Consider the following 22,597-nt stretch of genomic DNA (forward strand, 5'->3'; position numbering starts at 1 on the left):
ACTTCCGCTACAGCCGCAGGTGGGCGGGCGACTCGCCGCGCAGTTCCCGCGGGCCCCGCGAGGTCGCGAGAGTTGGGCGGGTGGGAGCGCGTGCGCCCTCCCCGGCGGTTGCAGGGAGCGGCGAGCTAGCAGGTGCCGTAGCTCTCCCCGTCGCCCCCCACGGCGGGCGAGGCCCGGCACACCTCGAGTAGGTGCCACTTTGTCCTATAATGCTTTTTATGACTTATTCGAGTCAACTTGGCAATGTTTTGTTGGGGGTTTGCATCCCTGTTCGTGGAAAATACTGCCGGTTTTCCTTCTGTGACCTTGACCCCATGGCGCGCGGCTTTCTGGAGGAGGCTGACCTGGAGGAGGCGGCACCGCGGACGGGCCGAGGCGACGGTGGCCGCGGCGCCTACTGGAACGGGGTGGCCGTGGACGGGGGAGGAGGGCCGCGGGGGTGTGTGTGGCCACAGCAGAGCCCCAAGCACGGAGAGCATCCCCGTCGTTTACAGGGAGGAAACCCAGGCACGTAGGGATGCAGAGCAGACACCAAAGGTATAGAAACGGATCTCCAGAAAACTCATTCATCACTTTCCGTCCAAGTTTATTCCTAACATTTGGCCATTTTATAAACCAGGTAATGCTAATTTATAAGAGAGTGTTTCTTGTGATAATTTGATGAGCCTTCTAACTACTAAAAGAGGGAAAAAAAAAAGCAGACTTTGAGATCCAGGGCTCAGGAAATAAATGGTGAAACTAATGTCAGAAGATCACTTTACTTTGTGTATAAAATATGAACGTATACATTTGATTAGCTCGTAATCATGTTGGGTGTATTTAGGGAAGTTGAAAGGAAGCAAAAAAGGAGGAAAAAGTTGAACAATTATTTAGAAAAAGAGAATCCCAAAGGAACTTTATTATTATTTTTGCCCCAAGCTTTAAATCTGGGTGGACAAGGCTGTTTTGGAAAATTAAAGATGGCTACAAATTCGTCAGCACTTTTACCATTAAGAGGTAATGTCATTTGGGGGTCTATGTCATTTTCCCTTAAGTCTGAGTCGATTTGATGACTGCTCTAATAAAATACAGCAAAAGTGATGCTGTTTAAGTTTTCCAGCCTGAGCCTTTTAGAGAACAGCAGCCTTCACTTTTTGTTTTCTGGAACAACTGGTTTTTTTTTTTTCCATTTGTTTTTGTTGAAGTTCAATTTGCTAACATATAACACCCAGTGCTCATTCCATCAAGTGCCCTCCTCAGTGCCCGTCACCCAGTTACCCCAATCCCCTTCCCACCTCCCCTTCCACAACTCTTTGTTTGTTTCCCAAAATTAGGAGTCTCTCATGGTTTGTCTCCCTCTCTAATTTTTCCCACTCAGTTCCCCTCTTTTCCCTTATCATCCCTTTTACTATTTCTTATATTCCTTGTATGAGTGGAACCATAATGATGATTGTCCTCCGATTGACTTACTTCACTCAACACAATACCCTCTAGTTCCATCCACGTGGAAGCAAATGGTGGGTATTCATCCTTTCTGATGGCTGAGTAATATCCCATTGTGTATGTGTATATATATCCATTCATCTCTCAAAGGACATCGAGGCTCCTTCCACAGTTTGGCTATTGTGGACACTGCTGCTATGAATGTTGGGGGTGGTGTCCTGGCGTTTCACTACATCTGTATCTTTAGGGTAAATACCGAAAAGTGTAATTCCTAGGTCATAGGGTAGCTCTATTTTTAACTTTTTGAGGAGTGGCTGCACCCGTTTGCATTCTTACCAACAGTGCAAGATGGTTCCCCCTTCTCTACATCCTCTCCAACATTGGAACAACTGCTCTTGGAGACCTGAGCCATCACAGAAAAAGTCTGAGTGCCCTGCTGGAATCATCAAATAAGGAGGCCCTGTGACCATCTTTCTACCTGTCCCTGTCCCCAGTGCACTGGTCATGGCACTGCACTGTCTTGGATTTTCCAGAAAAACCCAGCTGCCAGATGAAGTGCCAGTAGAAGATGCCAGATGAAATGGAAGACTCTCCCAGCTGAGCCCTTCCAAAATTCCTGGCCAAAAACATCATGGGATGGCTTTCTAAGCCATTGTTTTGGGGTAGCTTTTTATGCAGCAACAGATAACCAGATCATGTTTACTATTACGGCTTGGTTAGACGATTCCCTGAGAATATTAAATTTCCTTAGGTTAAATGGTATAGTCTACAGGGAATTTTCAATTTGTAATTGATTTCTCAACTACTAACCAGAAAAAGATGTGGAAGATATGCTACTTTTTTTTTTTTGCTACATTTTTTTAAGTTGAGAAGTTTATTAGGGAAATATGAGAAGCAAAGACACTCCAGTGACAGGAAGAAAATTCTGAAAATGTCCCTTCAAGCCAAGTTGGGGCCTGGCCTTGACCTCCCCAAAAGGACAAGAAAGTGATGAGTTAGCAACAAAACTCTGTGGTGGCCACCTTGCCAGGACATGAGGGACTCAGCCAGGACTGCCTTTCACTTCTCCACCAAAGGCTGAGAGGAGACAAAGATTGTTTATAGAACCAACAGCAGAAACCATGAGAGCTCTAAGGAAAGTCTGAGAGAGAGGAAGGGAGGACTGTAACAAAGTCCCAGGGGTTTGGCTCTGAGCACCTCAAATACATTGACAAATAGTTCTACAAGATGTTACTTAAAAGGTAAAATGCCTAATGTTTCTGAGTTCCCCAGGTCCACAACCAGCTGTTTTATTATTTTTTTTAAGATTTTATTTATTCATGAGAGACACACAGAGACAGAGGCAGAGACACAGGCAGAGGGAGAAGCAGGCTCTATGCAGGGAGCCTGATGTAGGACTCAATCCTGTGACTCCAAGATACACCCTGGGCCAAAGGCAGGTGCTAAACCACTGAGCCACCCAGGGATCCCCAGTTTATTTATTTTAAGTAATCTTTACCTACAACATGAGTCTTGAACTCATGACACCAAGATCAGGAGTCACTGGTTCCTCTGACTGAGCCAGCCAGGCGCCCCCAACCTGATGTTTTTTTTTTTTTTTTAAAGATTTATTTATTTATTTATGATTAGACACACACACAGAGAGAGAGAGAGAGAGAGGTAGAGACACAGACTCCATGCCAGGAGCCTGACTCGGGACTCGATCCCAGGACTCCAGGATTGTGCCCTGGGCCAAAGGCAGGCGCCAAACCGCTGAGCCACCCAGGGATCCCCAACCTGATGTTTTTAATAAGTTAGTTGCAAGTGGGGAGATAAGGAAGAGGAAACTATTAAAAAAAACTTAAGAGATATATCAACCAAAGTATGTTTTCTTCTTGGGATCCTAATTCAAACAAATAAGCTAAAACAAAAGAAATTTAAAAATTCATGACATCATTGAGACAACTAGAAATTTGGTATCAAAGGATTATTGTTAATATTTATACATGTCATAATACTATTATGGTTAAATAAATTCCTGTCTTTCAGTCATACCTCTAAGAATCCATCTTTTGAGCTATATATTGAAATATTTACATTTGAAAAAATATATCTGAGATGTACTTCAAAATTATATGGAAAAAATAATACGGCAATGAGTTATAAATGAGATAAGATGGTCATAATTTGATAATGTTGAAGCTGGGTGGCAGGTTCATGGAGATTCATTATGCAATTTTTTTATATAGATTTGTACTTTTTCCAGAATAAAAAGAAAAAAAAAGTTTGTGGCTTTTAGTTGGTAGTATGTAAAAAAAGAAAGAAAAAAGAGGCAACTTAAAAACCCTCCATGGCTAGTTAAAAAATAATTTGAGCTTTTCCCGTAGGAGCCACTGGGTTGAGAGGAGTGCAGTCCTCTCCTCTTCATGGTGTGTACTCATCCACTGATATTTGTGTACTCTGAAAAGAGGTCATTTGGCAAAAATGTTACCTTGCCTGCTGTGCTCAAGGCTCCCATTCAACCTAATATTGTGAACTCTGTTCACACCAACTTGTGCAAAAACAACAGATGACCCTATGTGAATTAGCAGGTCATCTAGCCAGTGCTGCATCTTGGGGTACTGGCCTCCCAGGGTACAAGGTGATGGGACTCACCATTATAGCCAGGGTGCTTCTGGGAATATGTGCTGTGGGAGCTGCACGTTTGTACCAAGCAAACAACACAGAAGCAACAATGCTATCTGCTCTACCCTGGCTGCATGAGCCTTTCCAGCACTGCTCATGTCTATAGGTCATTGTACTGAGGAAGTTCCTGAACTTCCTTTGTTGGTTAAAGATAAAGTTGAAGGCTACAAGAAGACCAAGGAGGCTGTTTTTGCTTCTTAAGAAACTTAAAGCCTCGGATGTCTGGGTGGCTCAGTCGGTAAAGCATCCAACTCTTGATTTTGGCTCGTCATGATCTCAGGATTGTGGAATGGAGCCCTGTGTTGGGCTCTGCACTCAGTGGGGAATCTGCTTGAAGATTCTCTCCCTCTGCCTGTCCATACCCCCATTTCTCTCCCTCTTTCAAATAAATAAATCTTAAAAAAAAAAAAAAAAAAAAAAAAGGGAAGGAGAAGAAGAAGAAAAAACCTTAAAGCCTGGAATCCACTGAAAAACCTAGGAATCACAGTGAAGCCAGACCTGCACACAAAGACCACGTGCCAGAACATCATTCTTCGCGAGGGCAAGAGTCACAATCCAGAGCAGCAGCCTTAAAAGCCAAATCAGATGAGAAGGGGTTTCTGGGCAAGAAGCCTGTGTTAGGGAAGAAAGTAAAAAAGGATGTTGGTGTTGGAAGCAGAAGGAACGTTTGGTGGGAAAAGGCCACAGCTACCAAGAAACCAGTAGCTGAGAAGCAGCTTGTAGGGAAGAAACCCATCACAGAAGACAAGAAGCCTGCTGCATAAGCTTAAATTTGTTTGTTCTCTAACAGTTGAACCATTTTGGACAGCTAATTTTGAATAAAGACCTGATCAAAGGCAAAAAATAACAATAATTTGATACCCATAAAATGAAACCTGTTAGTGGGATGCCTGGTGGTTCAGTGGTTGAGTGTCTGCCTTCAGTTCAGGGCATGATCCCAGAGTCCTGGGATCCAATCCTGCATTGGGCTCCCTATGGGGAGCCTGCTTCTCCCTATGCCTATGTCTCGGTGTCTCATGAATAAAATCTGGGCAGCCCCAGTGGCTCAGCGGTTTAGCGCTGCCTGCAGCCCAGGGCATGATCCTGGAGACCCAGGATCAAGTCCCACGTCAGGCTCCCTGCATGGAGCCTGCTTCTCCCTCTGCCTCTGTCTCTGCCTCTGTGCGTATGTGTGTGTGTGTCTCGTGAATAAACAAATAAAAATCTTAAAAAAAATCTTTAAAAACAAAAAAAGAAAAAAATTTATGCTAGCAATATGTATGCATAACATGTAACTCTTATGGATATGTCCATAATGTATTATTAAATTTAATAGTAGTGGCAGTTGATATGTTCAGTCTGATTATATTTGAGCATATACGTGTGCTTCTCTAACAAGCACATAAAAATACTAGGTTTGTTTCCTGTACTAATTTTTTCAAAATGCACATTTAGAAATTTTTGTATTGCACATAGCTTTTGAGTCATTTTCTATTGGCTTCAATGAAAAAAAATGTTCTGCCTCTGGGTTAAGAGGAAGTTGGTAGGGATCAGGGAAGTTGGTAGTATTAAGTTAGAATGGAGGAACTGAACCATTCAATAGGAGTGAATTTTCAACAATTCTAGTCAAAGAAGTGAAGGAAGAATCACAAGGTGAAAACAATGTGTTTAAAGGAACAGGTTAAAAGTGGAAAAAAAGAGCAAGTGAAAGGTAGGGAAAAATGTTAGTGATGAGGTTTGTTTGGAAAAACACAAGAAGACATTTCCTATCTTTTCCCCCGTTGGGATCTCCTCACCTTTCTCCTGAACAGGGTGCAGCTCCCAAGGTTCAGAAGTGAGCTGACCCATTCTGGCTGGAGCCAACTCTGGGGTGAGTCCTGTGCTGCTGCCACATAAGCTGTTTGCCCCTGGGTCCCTTCCTGTTGCTGCAGGAGGACTAGGACCCAGGGACAATGAGATAAATTTGACCAGGGAGCTATATGCTGAGAGTTCTAGAGCTTCAATCCCAATATCAATGGGGAACATAGATTAGGAGAACAGAGGTTTCCTTGACCAAGGGCAGGGATTAAAAGGACAGGGAGGGGAACACAACTCTGGCCAATACATTTTTTTTTTTAAGATTTTATTTATTCATGAGAGACACAGACAGAGGGAGAAGCAGCCCCCCCCCCCCCCCCCCCCCCCCGGGAGTCCAATGCAGGACTAGATCCTGGGACTGGGATCATACCTTGAACCAAAGGCAGACGCTCAACCGCTGAGCGACCCAGGTGTCCCTGGCCAATACATCTTGACAATTTCCCTCCCTACATGTGAGAGGAGATCACAAATCTCTTATCTCTCTCTCTCTGGAGAGAATACCTGCCTTCCGATGATAGATCACTTCTTCCTTATCTCACCTTTTGTCTGGGATGATCCAGCTTCCTGGACAAGCCTTCCAAGTCCAGCAACAGCCTCCTCCCTATCCCCTGGGCTGCTCCTGCACCTGGGCTGGGAGCTCTCCCACAGGGTGGTCAGTAGCTGCCCTGGCTCGAGAAAGTCCAAGCCCTGCTCCTTGCTGTGCATCTCTGGTCTTAGCCACTGACAGCAGAGGGTCTGGAGTTGGCCTTCTGAGGCCCAGAGGAATCCTCCCAGCAGAACTGCCTTAAGTTTCGTCTGAAGAAATCCTGTCAGAAGGACCACTTCTGTGCAGGTTAGATTCTGCTACTCACATTCCTTCTGTTCTTCTGCAGCCCAGAAGGGCTGGATTGAATCCATTCCTGGGCAAACTGCTCAGAAGATTGGCTCATTATAACAGCAGGGGGAGCTTAAGGCTCATGATAACACATAACACAACACTTAACAGATCAGCTCCAAAGAAAGAACATATTTAGTCAGAGTGAATCGCTGTGATCAAGCCAGTGATTTGAAGGTAGAGATGCTCTGTAAAAGATAAAATGAACACAAACTGTCATTAGAATACTGTCATAAAATTATGCAAAACACATTACTTTAGGATTAAAGAACAATACTAGTAACTTTTAGATCTAGAAACTTCAGTGGCATATTCAGATAACAAAATATTCAGGTAACGAAGAAAAAACAATGCAAACAGTTGTCCGCTTAAGCTGCATGTCAGAGGTTTAGTCAGTTATATTTACAAATCAACCTGTCTGCCAAGAATTGTGCTAGATATGTTCCAAGGCGTTCTTAGTTTTAAAAAAGAACAGTGTGCATGTCAGTCAATGTGTCCCAAATTTGAGTCAAGAGTCCCAAGTCAATAAACTGAAGCCCCCTTTGTACACAAACCCAGTGAATATTTTTCAGTCCTTTACTTATCAGATGCCCCTACAGCACCTAACACTGCTAGCCACTCCCAGTCTTACAAGGAACTGCAATCTTGTGGCTGTTTTCCATAAGTTGGTCTCTGTAAAGTGCTTAGACCAATGCCTGGTGCTCAGGGAGTTTTTGTTTTGTTTTTTAAGATTTTATTTACTTATGAGAGCACAGACAGATGAGAGAAGCAGGCCCCTCATGGGGAGCCCAATGTGGAATTCCATCCCCAGACCCGGGATCATACTCTGAGTAGAAGGCAGACGCTCAACCACTGAGCCACTCAGGTATCCCCGGGATGTATTATATAACACTTGTCATAACTCATTCTTAAGTCTACTTTATGGCCCTTCTTCAGCTTGTCAAGAAATGTCTGGTACCGTAAGTTGAGACCCAGCCGTCTTCTCATTCCATTTTCATGCTGGGCAACCTTGTCCATTCAGTAGTAGCATCTGAGAAGTGAGATGTTGTCACCTAAGAACTCCTAAATCTGATTCTTTTTTATCCCAATCTTGCTTTGGAGCTCCAGACCATTATAGTCCAATGGTGTATCAGACCCTTCCACTTGCATGTATTAAAAGCATCTCTTGGGATGCCTGGGTGGCTCAGTGGTTGAGTGTTTGCCTTCAGCTCATGATCCCAGGGTCCTGGGATTGAGTCCCACATCGGGCTCCCTGTAGGGAGCCTGCTTCTCCCTCTGCCTATGTTTCTGCCTCTCTCTGTCTCTCTCATGAATAAATAAATCTTAAAAAAAAAAAAAAGGCATCTCAGCACCACCAAAATTAACTCATTTTTCCCCCATAATCAATGTCTCCTCCAAAATTACCTACCTACCTCACTCCTTCCTTCCCCCATCTCTTTTAAAATGGCACATTCACGGGGCACCTGGATGGGTCAGTCAGTTAAGCATCGGACTCTTGATCTCAGCATTTTAAATTCAAGCCCTGCATTGGGTTCCATCCTGGGTGTGGCACCTATTTAGAAAAAAATGGCATATTCATTCACCTAATCATCTAATTAAAAAAACTAATTATCCCTGGCTATATTTTGCTTTATTATTTTTTCTAAAGATTATATTTATTTGAGAGGGTGAACAGGGGAGAAACAGGGAGAGGGACAAGCAGACTCCAAGCTGAACATGGAGGCCTTTCACCAAGTTATAGTATTGGTTCTTTCTGTGACAACAGCACATCTCTTCTCTAGCTTCTAGTCTTGCCCCATTCCAATTCATTTACCACAATGCTTCTAGAATATTCCTAGTAGCCTAGTAGGATTATATTACTAAGCTGTCTGTAGAGTAGACCTTCCCATCTACCGTGGATGCCACAGTTCACCGGGTGCCTAGATACTGCCAGCATACTGATGAGCATAACTGGCACAGCTGCAGCCCTCGGCCTGGACTCTTCTGCAAGGCGGCTGCACTGCTGTACGTTAAATGTATGAGCTGTTACATTAAACGTGGAGCAGCACAGTGCCTTTCAATGTTTAGGGCCCTTGGCATACCCAGTTATTACTACTTTCCTCTGGGCCCCAGCTACACCACACCCGCCTTTCATTTCAATTTTCTCATCTGTCACCCACAATCAATCCCCTAAGGGCCATTTCTTTCCTCTTCGCCGTCTGCCTCCTATTGAGAGGCAGCTCTAATGGCTTCAGGGGGGTGACCTCTAACTCGCCCCTGCCCGCCTCCCAAGGCCTATATGAAGCTTACTTCCCTGAGGCACTTACACTATACTGTAAGAGTTTCCTCATCACACGGTAATGTCTGTTCCGGTGCTTAAGGCACGCACGGCGCCCAACAGACGGCCGTGCTACCTGTGGACCCGTTCTTGGCCATAGGAGCTCACGAGGCGCTGCCCTGGGCTCCTCGACATCGTGCAGGTCACGCTGCCGTATTTCAGCGAGAGCCTCCCCAGCACTACATGCAATCCCACGATCATTCCCCAGGATTTCTCACTAGTCCTCCGGCAAAACCACCACCTGCGGACCACACCAGCGCTGCGCAGCGCCTGTGTCCGCCAAGGCCGCCCAGGTCTTGGGGGTCCAGGCTATAGCCATCCCGCCCGCGGGCGGAGAACCAGCCTCCCGCCCACGCCCACGCCCGCACCCGCGACGGAAGGGGCGCCCTGGGGCCGCGGCGCCCGCAAGACCGGAAGTGCGTCACGACCCCCGAGCGCGCCTCCGCCGGCTCCTCGCCGCCTCTCTAGGAAGTTAGAGGGCCCGTCATCTCAGTGGTTAGTTGGCTCCCACCCGCAGCGGGGCCTCGCTGGCGCGGTGGGCTCGGAACCGCTCGGGAAGGCGGGTTGGCCTGGTGTCCGGCAGCCCTGGTGCCTGGGCCCAGGTCTCTCTACTCCATTGAGGACACCGGGCCCCTGGTCGTTGGAGGTCCTGCCCGCAGGGTCCCTGAAGATGCCCGCTGTCCAGATAACAGTCCACTCTGCCCCCCGGGCCAGAAGCAGTAATCAGCAGCCCCCGGAGCAAGGCTGGCTTGCTCTTCATTGTCTGCAGCCTTGTTCACACAACTTGGGTCCTTCTGAGTAACGGAACCGCATCAGATCCCTGACTACTGGGCTGGCAGAAAGCTAGGAGGATACCACCCCCTACCCCTACCCCTACCCCTACCCCACCCTACCCTCGGGAACACAACGGCACACGGGCCTGCGGCAGGGGGGCAGCGTCCGTGCTGGCCGCAGCGAAGTAAGTGGCTCAGTTATAGTAACTCAGGAAGCTACTTGGCACAGGATCTGGTCCCCATTCATCCGAGCTACTTCTTAAAATGGCTCACCTTCTGCTTTACTCCTTCAAGGTTCCCATCTAGTGCCCTACTGTCCCATCTTCCCTCTACAGTTTGAAAGTGCACATCCCATACTAGTCCATAGTCCCTATGCACTGAACGGCCCTTATGCTTCTGAAATGTCACCCTTGTCTGGTAAACCCTTCTCTCAACAGGTTCACATTAGGTGACTACCTGTATTAACAGCTTTGTTGTTTGTGTTTTGAGGGGATCCTTTTTGGGTGTTTTTTGTAGGCATACTCACCCTTTCTTACCTAATCCAATAGATGCATTAACAGGGATTATTTCAAACCAGGCAATTGGTGGTGACCCTGGTCTAGGTGGCTTCATCTAAATCTCCCATCGCTTCCTTCATAGATGTTCTACCTTTGCTCTCATGAGAACATGGACTTCTTTCTGCTTCTATCTCATTTTCTATCTCCTCAGCTGGAAAAGTCCTAAGTGGGAAGACCACACATGCTGATTTAGGCCTCTTATCTGGGTGAAATTAGTAACTGTCCCTTTCATTCTCAAGTGTCCCAAATTGGGCAATAAATTATATATATGATTACCTTATGTCTGAGAGCCACTGATAAACTAGCTAAAATACTCCCAGGTTCTGCCCTCAGAAACATTCAGCCAGTCTGGGGTAGTGCCCAGGAAACTGCAGTTCAAACAGCGCAGGGGGTTCTAACACAGGTATATATTCAAAAACAGTGGCTTCATCAAAGAGCTGAGATGCTGGCATGGAAAACTGGGTGTGGGTCCAGAGACCTAAAAAAAAGTCAGTAATTTATACACTGTGCTCTTCTCTTTCTTATGTAAAGCACCAAAATGAGTAAGGAGTGAAGAGCAGTGGGACTGTTTTCACTGTTAAGACAAGTGGACTAACAGAGACAAAGGGATCTCTAGTAAAAGGTATTATAAAGATAGGAGCCCAGGATCATGACCCAGTGGAAGGCAGCCGCCTAACTGACTAAGCCACACAGACACCCTTACTTTTCTCTCAACTTCTAACTTAAATTAACATTGAACCACAGACACACATGTATACTGGTACAGACTTTATATTTCAAAATTGCTCCTGAGAAAAATACTTCATATTTTATAATTTTGACTTTAGATAAACTTTTAAAAAAAGATTTTATTTGAGAGAGAGAGCAAGCACAAGCAGGGGGAGCAGCAGAGGGAGAAACAGGCTCCTTACTGAGCAGGGAGCCAGATGCAAGGCTCAACCCCAGGACCCTGAGATGACCCAAGCCAAAGGCAGACGTTTAACCAACTGAGCCACCCAGCTACCTTGACTTTAGGTATACTTTTATTTTAAAATCTCCTCAGAGATTTTGTCTTTGTCTTACTGGAAAAGTATAAAACAGTCTTCCACTATAAATAATAATTTTTAAAGGAAAAGTATTGTCAGATACAGAAAATAGGAGTCATTTCCAAATACAAAATGTGGACAGAGACTTGGTTCTCCTTGTGTCTTGACCTTCAAATAAAAATTACAGTGAAAGAATCTTTAGGGCTCTTATCTACATCTCTAGATAGGTGTTAGTTGCAAAATTCTCAGCCATTTTTTTCCTTACAGTGTCCAGTCTCCCAGCAGTGTTCAGAGGGGTCCTGGACTATCCCTCAAGAACCAACAGGCTTTTTAATTGGATTTCAGTCAGTATTTTTTATACCTTGCTCAGCTGTAAAACTGACTACGCTTTCAGATTAGACTTTCAAAAGCATACGGATAGATGGTTGCTGGCTTAATGGAGATCACTGCCAGAGACTTCGTGGGTTGAATAAAAAGAGCCAGGGTAGAGAAAGAAGAGAGAGAAGCGAGGGTAATTTAGGAATGTAAAAGGGACACAAGCAAGAACTTCTGGCCAGGAAGGCTGGAATAATCACAGAATAGCCAGGATCTGCATGCCATTGTCTACAGGCCACATCAAACATTAGTTTTCAGCGAATGACAAATATGCATCCCAGATAAGAGAATTAGCACAATTAGTATCAGAAACAAGTAAAGTTAGTTTAGTGAACTGTAAGTAATTTTAATCACGTTAACCATCACTGCATTCTAAGTGGCACATATCTGTACAGCATATATAACATCTTTTGTTTCTTGGTATTTCATCAGTTGTTGAGAAAATTTAGAATTTTTGAGAAGCTGTGAAAAAACAAAAAAACAAAAACAAAAAGACAAGCACAAACCAAACCAAACATCCAATCCTCAACTGCAGGTGTAAAAACAATCCATTAGAAATACATTCTTTAAAATTCTGATCTGTTCATATTTTAAATCTTTTAAGAGCTGATATAGCAGAATTATCCAAATATGCTGCTTCAGTATATGCAGATACATTTAAGATATTTATGAACTCAGGTTATAATTGTATATGTATTATATTACTATATGGAATATATATTTATTTGAGAAGTAGATTTTATTTCAAACTTAAGTCTACTATATTTTCCTTCACTTTAAAATCCACATGTATCACTTTTGGAAATCATTTAAGCTCGAGACACAGTAAAATACACTCTTGAGAAAATTTAAGATTTGGGGAAAGACCTGCAATTAGCCACAAATGGTGACAGAAATGGTTTGAAATATTATAAATAAGGATTTATAATAGAGCCAAATACACAAGACTGAAAATCACCCCATCACTTCTGCATTTCTCTGTAGAAGAATTAGGTGCAACTTTAGTTACTCAAACCCTATTTCCTAGCTCATGTGGAAGTTGTTAGCTTTTAAATGGTTTGGCTTGAACCAAATTTGGGAAAAGAATGAAACAATCTGTGACATTGTAAAGTAGTGATTGTGCATCTACGGGAGTGTGTCAAACTGCAAGAGCACCAATAAATCAAATACTGTCCCCACTAGCAAACAGAACGAGAAAGCTCTGTTACTCTAAAGACTACTGTTTCATGAACACAGAAAGGTCTAGAGTATATCATCTTTCTGTGTAAAGAAAGGAAATAAGGTTATATATACTAACATTTTCTTGTATTTACATAAACACTGAGGATACATAAGATACTAGGAAAATGGCTATCTATAAGGTCAAAGATAGGCTCCCTTTTTAATGTTGTTCTGATACTTGAACTGGATGAAGAATGAGTTATTTTTCTTGAAAACTCTGGCTAAGTAAATTAAAATTTAAAAGTTAAAAATAATCAGGTTGCCTGCTGTTTCAAGTCAGTGAAGTGTGTAACTCTTGATCTTGGGGTTGTGAGTTCAAGGCCCATATTTGAGGTATATAGATTACTTAAAAATAAAATGCCCCAAGTGAGGGATAAGTGGTGAGTCTTTCCTGGAACTGAATAGAGGAGCTGTGCATTTACTAAAACACACAGATGGGAGGCTTTGTTGAGCTACAAAAGCAAAGCCTCAGTGCCTTCTAAATCTTGTAAGTTCCATTTACTAGTAATTTCTATTTGGAGATAAAATGCTTCCAGTGGCTTAATGGAAAGAGCACTGGGAATTAGGAGACAGAGGTCTAGCTCCAGCTTCATTAATTAGCTATCTGTATGATCTTACAGTTGCTTCCCAGAACCTCCATTTCTATATCAATCATACAAGGGGGCGCAGAAGTGATCTCTGAGGGCCCTTACAGTGTTTCTATTATTAAGGCGTATTTGGTACTTCAGATTGTCATCACCAGAGAGTTTCCATTTCTTTGTGTTCTGGGCTTAGTATAAAGTAAACACTCAGTTACTTTAGGGGAAAGAAGTTTTTTTTAATGCATGACCTTGGTGATAATCAATAGGTAGTGCTGAGAAGCATGGAGCTTATAAAAAGCCAACAACAAGGAAGACTGATCATACTTTTCTCCTTTTTTATGTATTTGAAAATATCCATAACTAGGGGTTAAAGAAAGCAAAAACTGAAAACGCTTGTAAGTCACAGGAAAAATACAGAGGCCTATATTTTCATAACAAAGATCAGAAACGAGATAACCAGATTTTTAGCTAAGTTTCTTGGCCTGTGCCAATTGAATATCTCAGGCAATGTCTGCTACGTCTAGCCACTGAGCTACTAGTAACATATGATTGTTCAATTCCTTGGACCCTATCCGGAGGCTGAGTTACTGAAATGCTACAGAGCGCTTCCATAGGGAAAAGCTTTGTGTATGTCTATGGGACAATTCATCTGCCCCCCTGCTGCAGGTCAGAAAGGTATGATAATTTTATCATACCTTAATGAAAACAGAAAATAGCCAAATAGTTTATATATTTCACTGCAATTACTTTTCAATTAGTTTTTAAATTCTCAGTGAGTGAACTACTTTTAACATAATTTTGTGTTCAGGCAGCATTTAATTTTTAAAAACTTTTAAAAAGTTTCCTAGAACCAGAATGAAGAAGGCTTCCTGAAGCACACCTAGAAAACTTTTTGCACAGGTGTGTGTGAGACTGAAGACTGTGTTGATTGAGTCAACACAACAATGTTCAGTACTGCAAACTGTGGATGCTGTTGACCCCAGAAAACCTGACAGAGGTACTTACGATATTAACACTTCTCTCAGCAGAAAAATACAATTTCACTGGCTCTCCTAGGAGCTTCCTACTCGAGAGGATTACACTACTTTTTACTATTACCTTACTCAGGGACAAAGTGAGAACCCCCCCCCTGCAACCTTGCCTAGTGGTCTGATGTCAGGAAATGTTGCCCTACCTGTTCCAAGGGGCTGGCTGGACTCAGCAGAGGGTGCACTTTCCGGTGCTGAATGAGGTTGCATTGATAAATGAAGTTCTTGCCACATTCTTCACATTCGTAAGGCCTCTCCCCAGAGTGAATCCTTTGATGCTTACTGAGGACAGAGCGTCGACTAAAGCTCTTACTGCACTGACCACACTGGAAGGGCTTCTCCCCCGTGTGGATCCGGAGGTGATGGAAAAGCCCCGCATTCTGGCTGAAGGCTTTGCCACAGATGCTGCACTGGTAGCGCTTCTCCCCAGTGTGGAGTCTCTGGTGCTGAAACAGGCCTGACCGCTGCCCAAAGGCCCGTCCACACTCCTCGCACTCGTAGGGCTTCTCGCCTGTGTGTGTTCTCTGGTGCTCGATAAGGATGGAATTCTGGGTGAAGCTCTTCCCACATTCACCACAGATATAGGGTCTTTCCACTGAAGAGCTCACCCGCTGCCTTTCCAATCTGCCCTCATGGTCACAGGTGTCTCCACATTCAGGCGTCTGAATAATATCATCATTCGATTTTTCAGGTGCTTCCACAAGAGATTTCATTTCTTTAGAAAGCTCCCTCTTTGGAGTTAACTCCACATTCCAAGTCCCAGCCCCGTCACCTGAAATAATAAGTAGATCACATAAATGTTATGTTTCCAAAGGAAAATGGGAAAAAACAGCCAGGAGAGTAGGTGGCAGGAGACAAATAACCATGGTTTCTGTTTACTGTCCCTGGGTAAACAATGATGCCCAGCCCCCAGGGAGAAAACTCACGGAACCATAACTGCTGTGACTGTCTGCCTCTCCCACCAGGCTGCAGACTTCCTGAGGGCAAGGAGCATGTCTCCCCTGCCTGTCACAGTATCCCTAAAACCAAGCACACTGCCTGGCACACAGCAGACATGGAACAGAGGTGCTGAACTGATAGACACTCGGGGAGTGAGGAAGGCCTCCTGAGGAAACTCTAATCCTCACCGATCTCCTGAACCGGGCACATCTCTCGAGAATTGCACTGATGCAGCTCTTCCAAGGTTTGGAGCCGGCCACCTGACACCTCGTGGGCTGTTCCCCGGGATGCTTTCTCCTTCACAAACTCTCCCTGTTCACAGACATAAGTTAGGACCTGATGGAAATTAAGGACAGTTAGGAATCAAATATCAGAGAAGACACTGTAAGGGAGCCATCTCAGGTCCACTGCACAGGAAAGGAAGGACCAAGAAACTGGCAAAGAGGAGAAGGCAGAGAGATAGAGTACCCACAACACACCCCATCAGGAACAAAGAAATCCTCCTCTTCCTCTTGCTGCACTGAAACCCACACTCTCCCTGTAGGTACAAACCTCTGTTTTCCTATCTTCCACCTGTTCTCCTGGCTCGTCCAGCTCCCTCTCCAGGTCCTCCAGCACGGCCACCACCTCATCCCCGCTCTCGGGGTGCTGCTCCCGCACCCAGGCCTGGAGCTCCTCAGGCAGGATGGTCAGGAACTGCTCCAGCACCAGCAGCTCCAGGATCTGCTCCTTGCTGTGGGTCTCGGGGCGCAGCCAGTGTCGGCACAGCTCCCAGAGCCGGGTGAGGGCCTCTCGGGGCCCAGGGGTCTCCTGGTAGCAGAACTGCCTGAAGCGTCTACGGAAGATCTCTCTTGTATGAGGGTTATCCCCCTCTTGTTCTTCTACCTTTACTGCCAGATGTCCCTCCTGCATCTCTGGAGTCTGAAGGGCCAAGGCTGTGGCCATTTTAGGCTTAACTATTCAGGAAAAGAGTCTATGCTCGATGATGCCTTTTTGATCTTTTCTCCTAGAAATCCCAAAATCTATAAAGTAATTGCAGAGAAAAAAATATTAAAATATAGAAAATCTTTTCTGCTGGCAGGCACAGGGAGTACTTGTACCAAAAGCAGTCACTGTCTAGTGAAAAACTCTGAATGCATGAGTAACAGTAAGGACTACAAAAATTCTGATGCAGGTGATATGGGAAGGGAAATAGAACACCCACCCTATCCCAACAGACAGACAGACAGACACACACACACACACACACACAGAGTTTTATTGAAGGAAGGGACCATTCTGATCATCATGAATGAATCAGCTCAAACAAATCAGCGGGAACATACTAGGCTTCCATTTCAATGGCAAGATACTGGACTCGGAGTTAAGTTTTCAGTTGGAGGTAAACCAACGTTTTGGTGCCAAGGGGTCACAGAGGACACTAAGAATAGGAGCAAAGGGAAACAAAATGGAGAAGAGAGAGAAAGCAAAAAAAGATAAAAAGACAGAATGAGGAGAAAGGCTCCATCCTTGCAGTCAGGTGGGGTGTGGAGGAGCGAGGTCCGTGTGGGGTGGGAGAAATACGGATGGAGACCTGGTCCTCCAGGCACAACCTCTGCTGACCTATCTTTGTAGGTGGATATAGAGATCAAGTAAGACCATGGATAAAGAGCACAAGAAGCTGGGAGCTTGGGATATTCTCAAGTATTATAAATTACCAATATTATTATTTTCCTTATAAATGTTGTTGAAAGATTTAATGAATCCTAGCGGTCAAAACATTATGGCAAAAAAAAAAAATGCTCTTGAACTGTTCTTGACTCAGAGATATTAAAATGAAAGAAATACTGGTTCTGATATTTTAAAACAGAGGTAGAGTTTGAGCTGTTTCTTGTTCTTTAATTTTCTGAAAACTGTTTTCTCTTTGAATATTGAGGATGGAGAATGGCAACCGTGTGTAAAAGAAAATTAGAGCACGTAAAGAGACAAATGTCTATGACCACGTAAAACTTATGGTAAAATCTTAACCATGAGAGTAATTAATGAAAGCAATTTTCTGAAAGAATATTATATAAACCAAGTGATTTCAAAGGATCATGTTTTGGCAGAGGCTTTCAAACTTTTTTGACCAGGACTCTCAGAAATATTTTATATCGAAACAAAAAATTTTTACATTGAGACCCAGAGCATGTATGTATACATGCACAGGAATGCATGTTTGCACATGAGTGAGGTACCCCCCCCCCCACACACACACACAAATAGCTAAAATAATAATTTCACAAAACACTATGTATCCTGAATTACATCATATATACTATTAAATTCTTTTTTGAAACCCCAAAACAAAAAACCCTGCTCACAGCTGACCACATAGATTTCATGATCCACAAGTCATGATATACAGCTTTAAAAAGTTTCCACATTTAAAAAAAATAAAAAAATAAATAAATAAATAAAAATAAAAAGTTTCCACATTTAAGTAAAATTATTAAAATTCACTGTAAATACTGGGGCAACTGGGTGACACAGTCAGTTAAGCATCCAACCGTTGGTTTCAGCTCAGGTCCTGATCTCAGAGTCCTGGGATTGGGCCCTGCATTGGGCTTCAAACTCAGCAGGGAGTCTGCTTGAGATTCTCTCTCCCTGTGCTCCCCCAAACCCCCTCCTCTCTCATATAAACAAATCTTTAAAATATATATATATATGTGTGTGTGTGTGTGTATATATATATATATCCATACATACATATATGTGTGTGTGTGTGTGTGTGTGTGTGTGTATATCCCAACACTATTCTTAGGCATTGGCATGTATCACAAAATAAAAAAACTAGGAGTGGGGTGGGGGGGTTGGGGGTTAGGGGGTGGGGGGCTCCCCGGTGGCGCAGGGGTTTAGCGCCACCTGCAGCCCAGAGCATGATCCTGGAGACCCAGGATCGAATCCCATGTCAGGCTCTTTGCATGGAGCCTGCTTCTCCCTCTGCCTGTGTCTCTGCCTCTCTCTCGCTCTGTGTCTCTATGAATAAATAAAAAATCTTTAAAAAAATTAAAAAAAAACTAGGAGCATATTTAAATTACAACTGAATACAGGTCACACTACAACCACAAAGTTAAATCTATATTGCCATTATTAGTTATATTTAATCTGCAAACATAATCCTCCTCCACAAATTTCTGACATTTCTGGCTTCATTGATAGTCATGACCCTAGCACATCTTAGCTCCTTTTCGAACCCAGTGCCTCTAAAATGCTTCCCAAGTGTTTTATAACCCTAGCCTCCCAGTCACAAACATATAGTTTTTAATATTGTTTAGGTTCACCACCCCATTGTACAGGTCTTCCTTGACTTACAATGGGATTATGTCCTCATAAACCCATCAAAGTTGAAAATATCACAAGTTGAAAATGCACTGAATACACTTAACCTACCAAACATCATAGCTTAGCGTCACCTACAGTAAATGTGTTCAGAACACTTACATTAGCCTACGATTGGGCAAAATCATCTAACACATATCCTATTTGGTAATTAAATGTTGAAAATCTCATGTAGTTTATTGAATATTGTACTGAAAGTGAAAACCAGAATGGTTGTACAGGTACAGAATGGTTTTAAGTCTATCAATTGTTTCTTGTAAACAACTCGAGAAGATCAAAACTCAAAATTTGAAGTAGCATTGAACATCTATCACTTTCCATCATTGTTATGTTGAAAAATCATCCTACATCATTGGGGCCTCGGAAACAGGTCAGGAATATAATTAGCATAATAATCTCTCACAGTTAAAAAAAGAAGCACATCAGCATTTTATTTTATTTTTACATCAGCATTTTATTTATTTTTTATTTTTTAAAAAATTTTTAAAGGTTTTATTTATTTATTCATGATAGACACACACAGAGAGAGAGGCAGAGACACAGGCAGAGGGAGGAGCAGGCTCCATGCAGGGAGTCTGACGTGGGACTCCATCCTGGGACTCCAGGATCACACCCTGGGCAGAAGGCAGGCGCTTAAACCGCTGAGCCACCCAGGCTGCCCAACATCAGCATTTTAAAGCTAGTTTTTCCTAGAGCCTCAGCAAGATCAATACTTCAAAATCTACCAAGACTCTCAGAGAGAAATGTTCTTTACCAACAGGGATAGAGGTTAAGACAAAGCAGCATGCAATACAAATGTCTCTATCATAATGCCTCCCCACACTCTCTCCTCTGATGTCACCATCCAAGGCCCCCACCACTTACTGAACACATGCCCACACTCTCCCTTCTGATGTCATCATCCAAGGTTCTACCACTTACTGGACTCATCCCCACACTTCTCCCTCTGATGTCACCATCCAAGGCCCCCACTACTTACTGGACACATGCTACACTCTTGCCTCTGTCACCTTCAAAGGCTCCCACTACTTACTGGACGCATCCACACACTCTCCCCTCTGATGTCACCATCCAATGCTCCCACTACTTACAAGATGCAATCCCACACTCCCCTCTGATGTCGCCAGCCAATGTGCCCAGTAACTACTGGACACATGCCCACATTCCCCCCATGATGTCACCATCCAAGGTCCCCACCACTTACTGGATTCATCCCCACACTCTTCTCTCTCTGTCACCATCTGAGACCGCCCACTACTTACCGGACATATCCTCAAACCCTCAAGCTTGGTTTAAGACCAGTCACAGCTCAATTGTTGGGCCACATTCTTGTTTTCTCTATTCCACATGCAAAAACTGCCAACTCCATTTAGGCTTTCCTTCTCACTGCTCTTTAATCAGGCCTTCCTCTTCCCTGTTCCATGTCTGTGGTCTTGCTTTCTGTACTTATTCAAACCCTATCCAAACTCAGCACATTGATCTGACTCTCAAATCCTCTGAGGTCTTCCCCATACACTCCAGTCCATCCCCTCCTCCTCCCAGCTCTTCTATTATGAACCTTTTCTTTTCCCTCAAGTCACTATCTTGCAGTTATTTCTCATATTTAAAAAAATCCAGAATGTACAGAATAAATTCCTTCATCAAGCTCTACTCTCCAGAAGTAGATACTGTTATAGATAAGAATGGATCCTTTGGACTTTCTCTTTATCTTCAATCTCAGAGGCGTGAATGTGTGTGTGTACACACACACACACACACACACCTCTTATGTTTCCTGTTTATCTGAAGTAAGTAGAAGGTAGTATGAGGTAGCAGATCTGGTTATGAATCCTGACTTATGAACAATGTGATTCCAGGCAAGTTTCCTGATGGATTTTTCTGACCTTCAATCTCTCTTACAAAACGAGGACAACTACTTTGTAAAGTTGTGCAAGAGTATTAAATGAGATAATGCATATAAAAGGATTTTGCACAAAACCTGGCACTTAATAAGCTTCAAATCAACTACCTTCTAAAGAGATAATGTACAATTTTTGGTTTAAGGTGGCTTAATCAATAGCTGCTACCAGCGGTTTGGCGCCTGCCTTTGGCCCAGGGCGCGATCTTGGAGACCCGGGATCGAATCCCACATCAGGCTCCCGGTGCATGGAGCCTGCTTCTCCCTCTGCCTATGTCTCTGCCTCTCTCTCTCTCGCTCTCTCTCTGTGACTATCATAAATAAAAAAAAAAAAAAAAAAAAAAAAAAAAAAAAAAAAAAAAAAAGCTGCTACCTACCCTAGCAGCCAAGACTGTAATGTTTTCTACTTCCCAAAGCACAGCATGGGTATGTGGGTGGCGAAATGTGGGTACCACACAGGTGAACACACAAATGAAATCGCTGTTTCATCAAGTTTGCAGACATATTCTGCAAGACATTCAAGTCTTCAGATCTATTCTTCTGCAATTTTAGTCTTCTTTTTTTTTTAATTTTTTATTTATTTATGATAGTAACAGAGAGACAGAGAGAGAGAGAGAGAGAGAGAGAGAGAGGCAGAGACACAGGCAGAGGGAGAAGCAGGCTCCATGCACCGGGAGCCTGATGTGGGATTCGATCCCGGGTCTCCAGGATCGCGCCCTGGGCCAAAGGCAGGAGCTAACCTGCTGCGCCACCCAGGGATCCCTCTTCTGCAATTTTAAATCCTAGCTAGAAGACTAGGTCTCCTGAGGTCCAAAAGGTGCAGGATCAGATTCAAACAAGAGAAGTAACCTCCTGGGTTGTGGCTGGAAAGCTAATCCAGAAAGAGAGCAGAATCAACAGAGAGAGCAAAAGGTTTAAGAAACAGACCCTGGTGCCAGACAGCCTGGATTTGCAAGCTGACTACAGCCCTGACCCTAGCAAAGTTACTTGACCTGATTTTCTTTCTCGATGTTAAAAAGGGGGGCAAGGGGGCTTACATCATAGCAGTGCCTACCTCCTAGAGTTATGGGAAGTAAATATGCTAATACGTGCGCTTTCAACAATGCCTACCTGGAACATAGTAACTGCTATTTAAAGCCGCCGGAAAAAAACAAAACCCAACAGAAGGCGAGAGCCTGCGCCGGCTGTGAGCCAGACCACGAGAGGCTGCGGCACAGGCTGAAACGACCCCTGCTCATTGCTTCAAGCAAGTCCCCAGCAGAACTGCCGGCCGCGGCAAAACACAAACACTGTCCCACGACACGGACAGGGCGGGCGCGAAGCGGCCCGGGAACCAGGTCAGCGAGCGAACTAGGTCAGCGAACCGGTGGACGAGCTGGAAAGGGACAGAGGGGAGGGGCCGGGCGAGGAGGGAGGGGGGAGGGTGTGGCGATAATGGGTCCAGGCGCCGCCGCCGCCGCCCCGTCCGCCGGGACCCCTCGGCCCCCGCCTCACACCCCAGCCCCGCCCCTCCCAAGGCCCTGGCGTAGCCGGACTTCGAAGCTCACCGGGCATCCGTGGGACGAGAGGCCGTCGGCCAGACCGCTCCACCTCCGAGTCCTTGACAACCGCAGCCCACGCAGCCAACGGGGCAGCCCGGAAGTGCTTCCCGCGGCCCGCCTCCCAGGGACAGCAGTTCCGGCCGCGTTCGCTCTAGCAAGCTCGGAGGCCTCGCGCCTCTGTGATCGC

At 44.4% G+C, this 22,597-nt stretch overlaps 1 protein-coding gene and 1 pseudogene across 9 annotated transcripts; one reads left to right on the forward strand and one right to left on the reverse strand.

The window, feature by feature from the left end:
• Window positions 1-744: 744 nt before the first annotated feature.
• ZSCAN23 (zinc finger and SCAN domain containing 23) lies at window positions 745-22,527 on the reverse strand. 9 transcript variants are annotated; one of them, XR_007408330.1, is made up of 7 exons: window positions 21,980-22,249; window positions 16,165-16,634; window positions 15,801-15,948; window positions 14,820-15,445; window positions 10,720-10,921; window positions 10,413-10,605; window positions 8,210-8,348 (listed from the first exon to the last, which is right to left on the reverse strand). XR_007408330.1 is itself a non-coding variant. In XM_049105890.1 (5 exons), exons 2-5 carry the CDS (start codon window positions 16,555-16,557, stop codon window positions 6,955-6,957), a joined length of 1,197 nt encoding a protein of 398 aa, XP_048961847.1. In that variant the 5' UTR covers window positions 16,558-16,634; window positions 21,980-22,246; the 3' UTR covers window positions 745-6,954. The 9 variants fall into 9 exon arrangements, 5 of the variants coding, with proteins under 5 accessions (XP_048961847.1, XP_048961845.1, XP_035566545.1 ...); XR_007408331.1 differs by having other exon boundaries at window positions 8,213-8,348; window positions 10,423-10,605; XR_007408332.1 differs by lacking the exons at window positions 10,413-10,605; window positions 10,720-10,921 and adding an exon at window positions 745-6,984 and having other exon boundaries at window positions 8,205-8,348; window positions 21,980-22,248.
• Window positions 3,828-4,850, forward strand: LOC118353402 (60S ribosomal protein L4-like; annotated as a pseudogene).
• Window positions 22,528-22,597: the final 70 nt, after the last annotated feature.

The sequence above is a fragment of the Canis lupus genome, chromosome 35 (genome assembly GCF_003254725.2).
Source record: "Canis lupus dingo isolate Sandy chromosome 35, ASM325472v2, whole genome shotgun sequence".
Classification (NCBI taxonomy): Eukaryota; Metazoa; Chordata; class Mammalia; order Carnivora; family Canidae; genus Canis; species Canis lupus.

What these genes read in the sequence shown, in the direction of transcription:
- ZSCAN23 (XM_035710652.2), bottom strand. Translation starts at nt 16,557, where the DNA reads ATGGCCACAGCCTTGGCCCTTCAGACTCCAGAGATGCAGGAGGGACAT. An exon ending in TGGAAGATAGGAAAACAGAG is followed by an intron (nt 15,949 to 16,164) that starts GTTTGTACCTAC and finishes AATTTCCATCAG; the next exon opens with GTCCTAACTTATGTCTGTGA. An exon ending in CAGCCAGCCCCTTGGAACAG is followed by an intron (nt 12,306 to 14,819) that starts GTAGGGCAACAT and finishes GTTTTTTCACAG; the next exon opens with CTTCTCAAAAATTCTAAATT.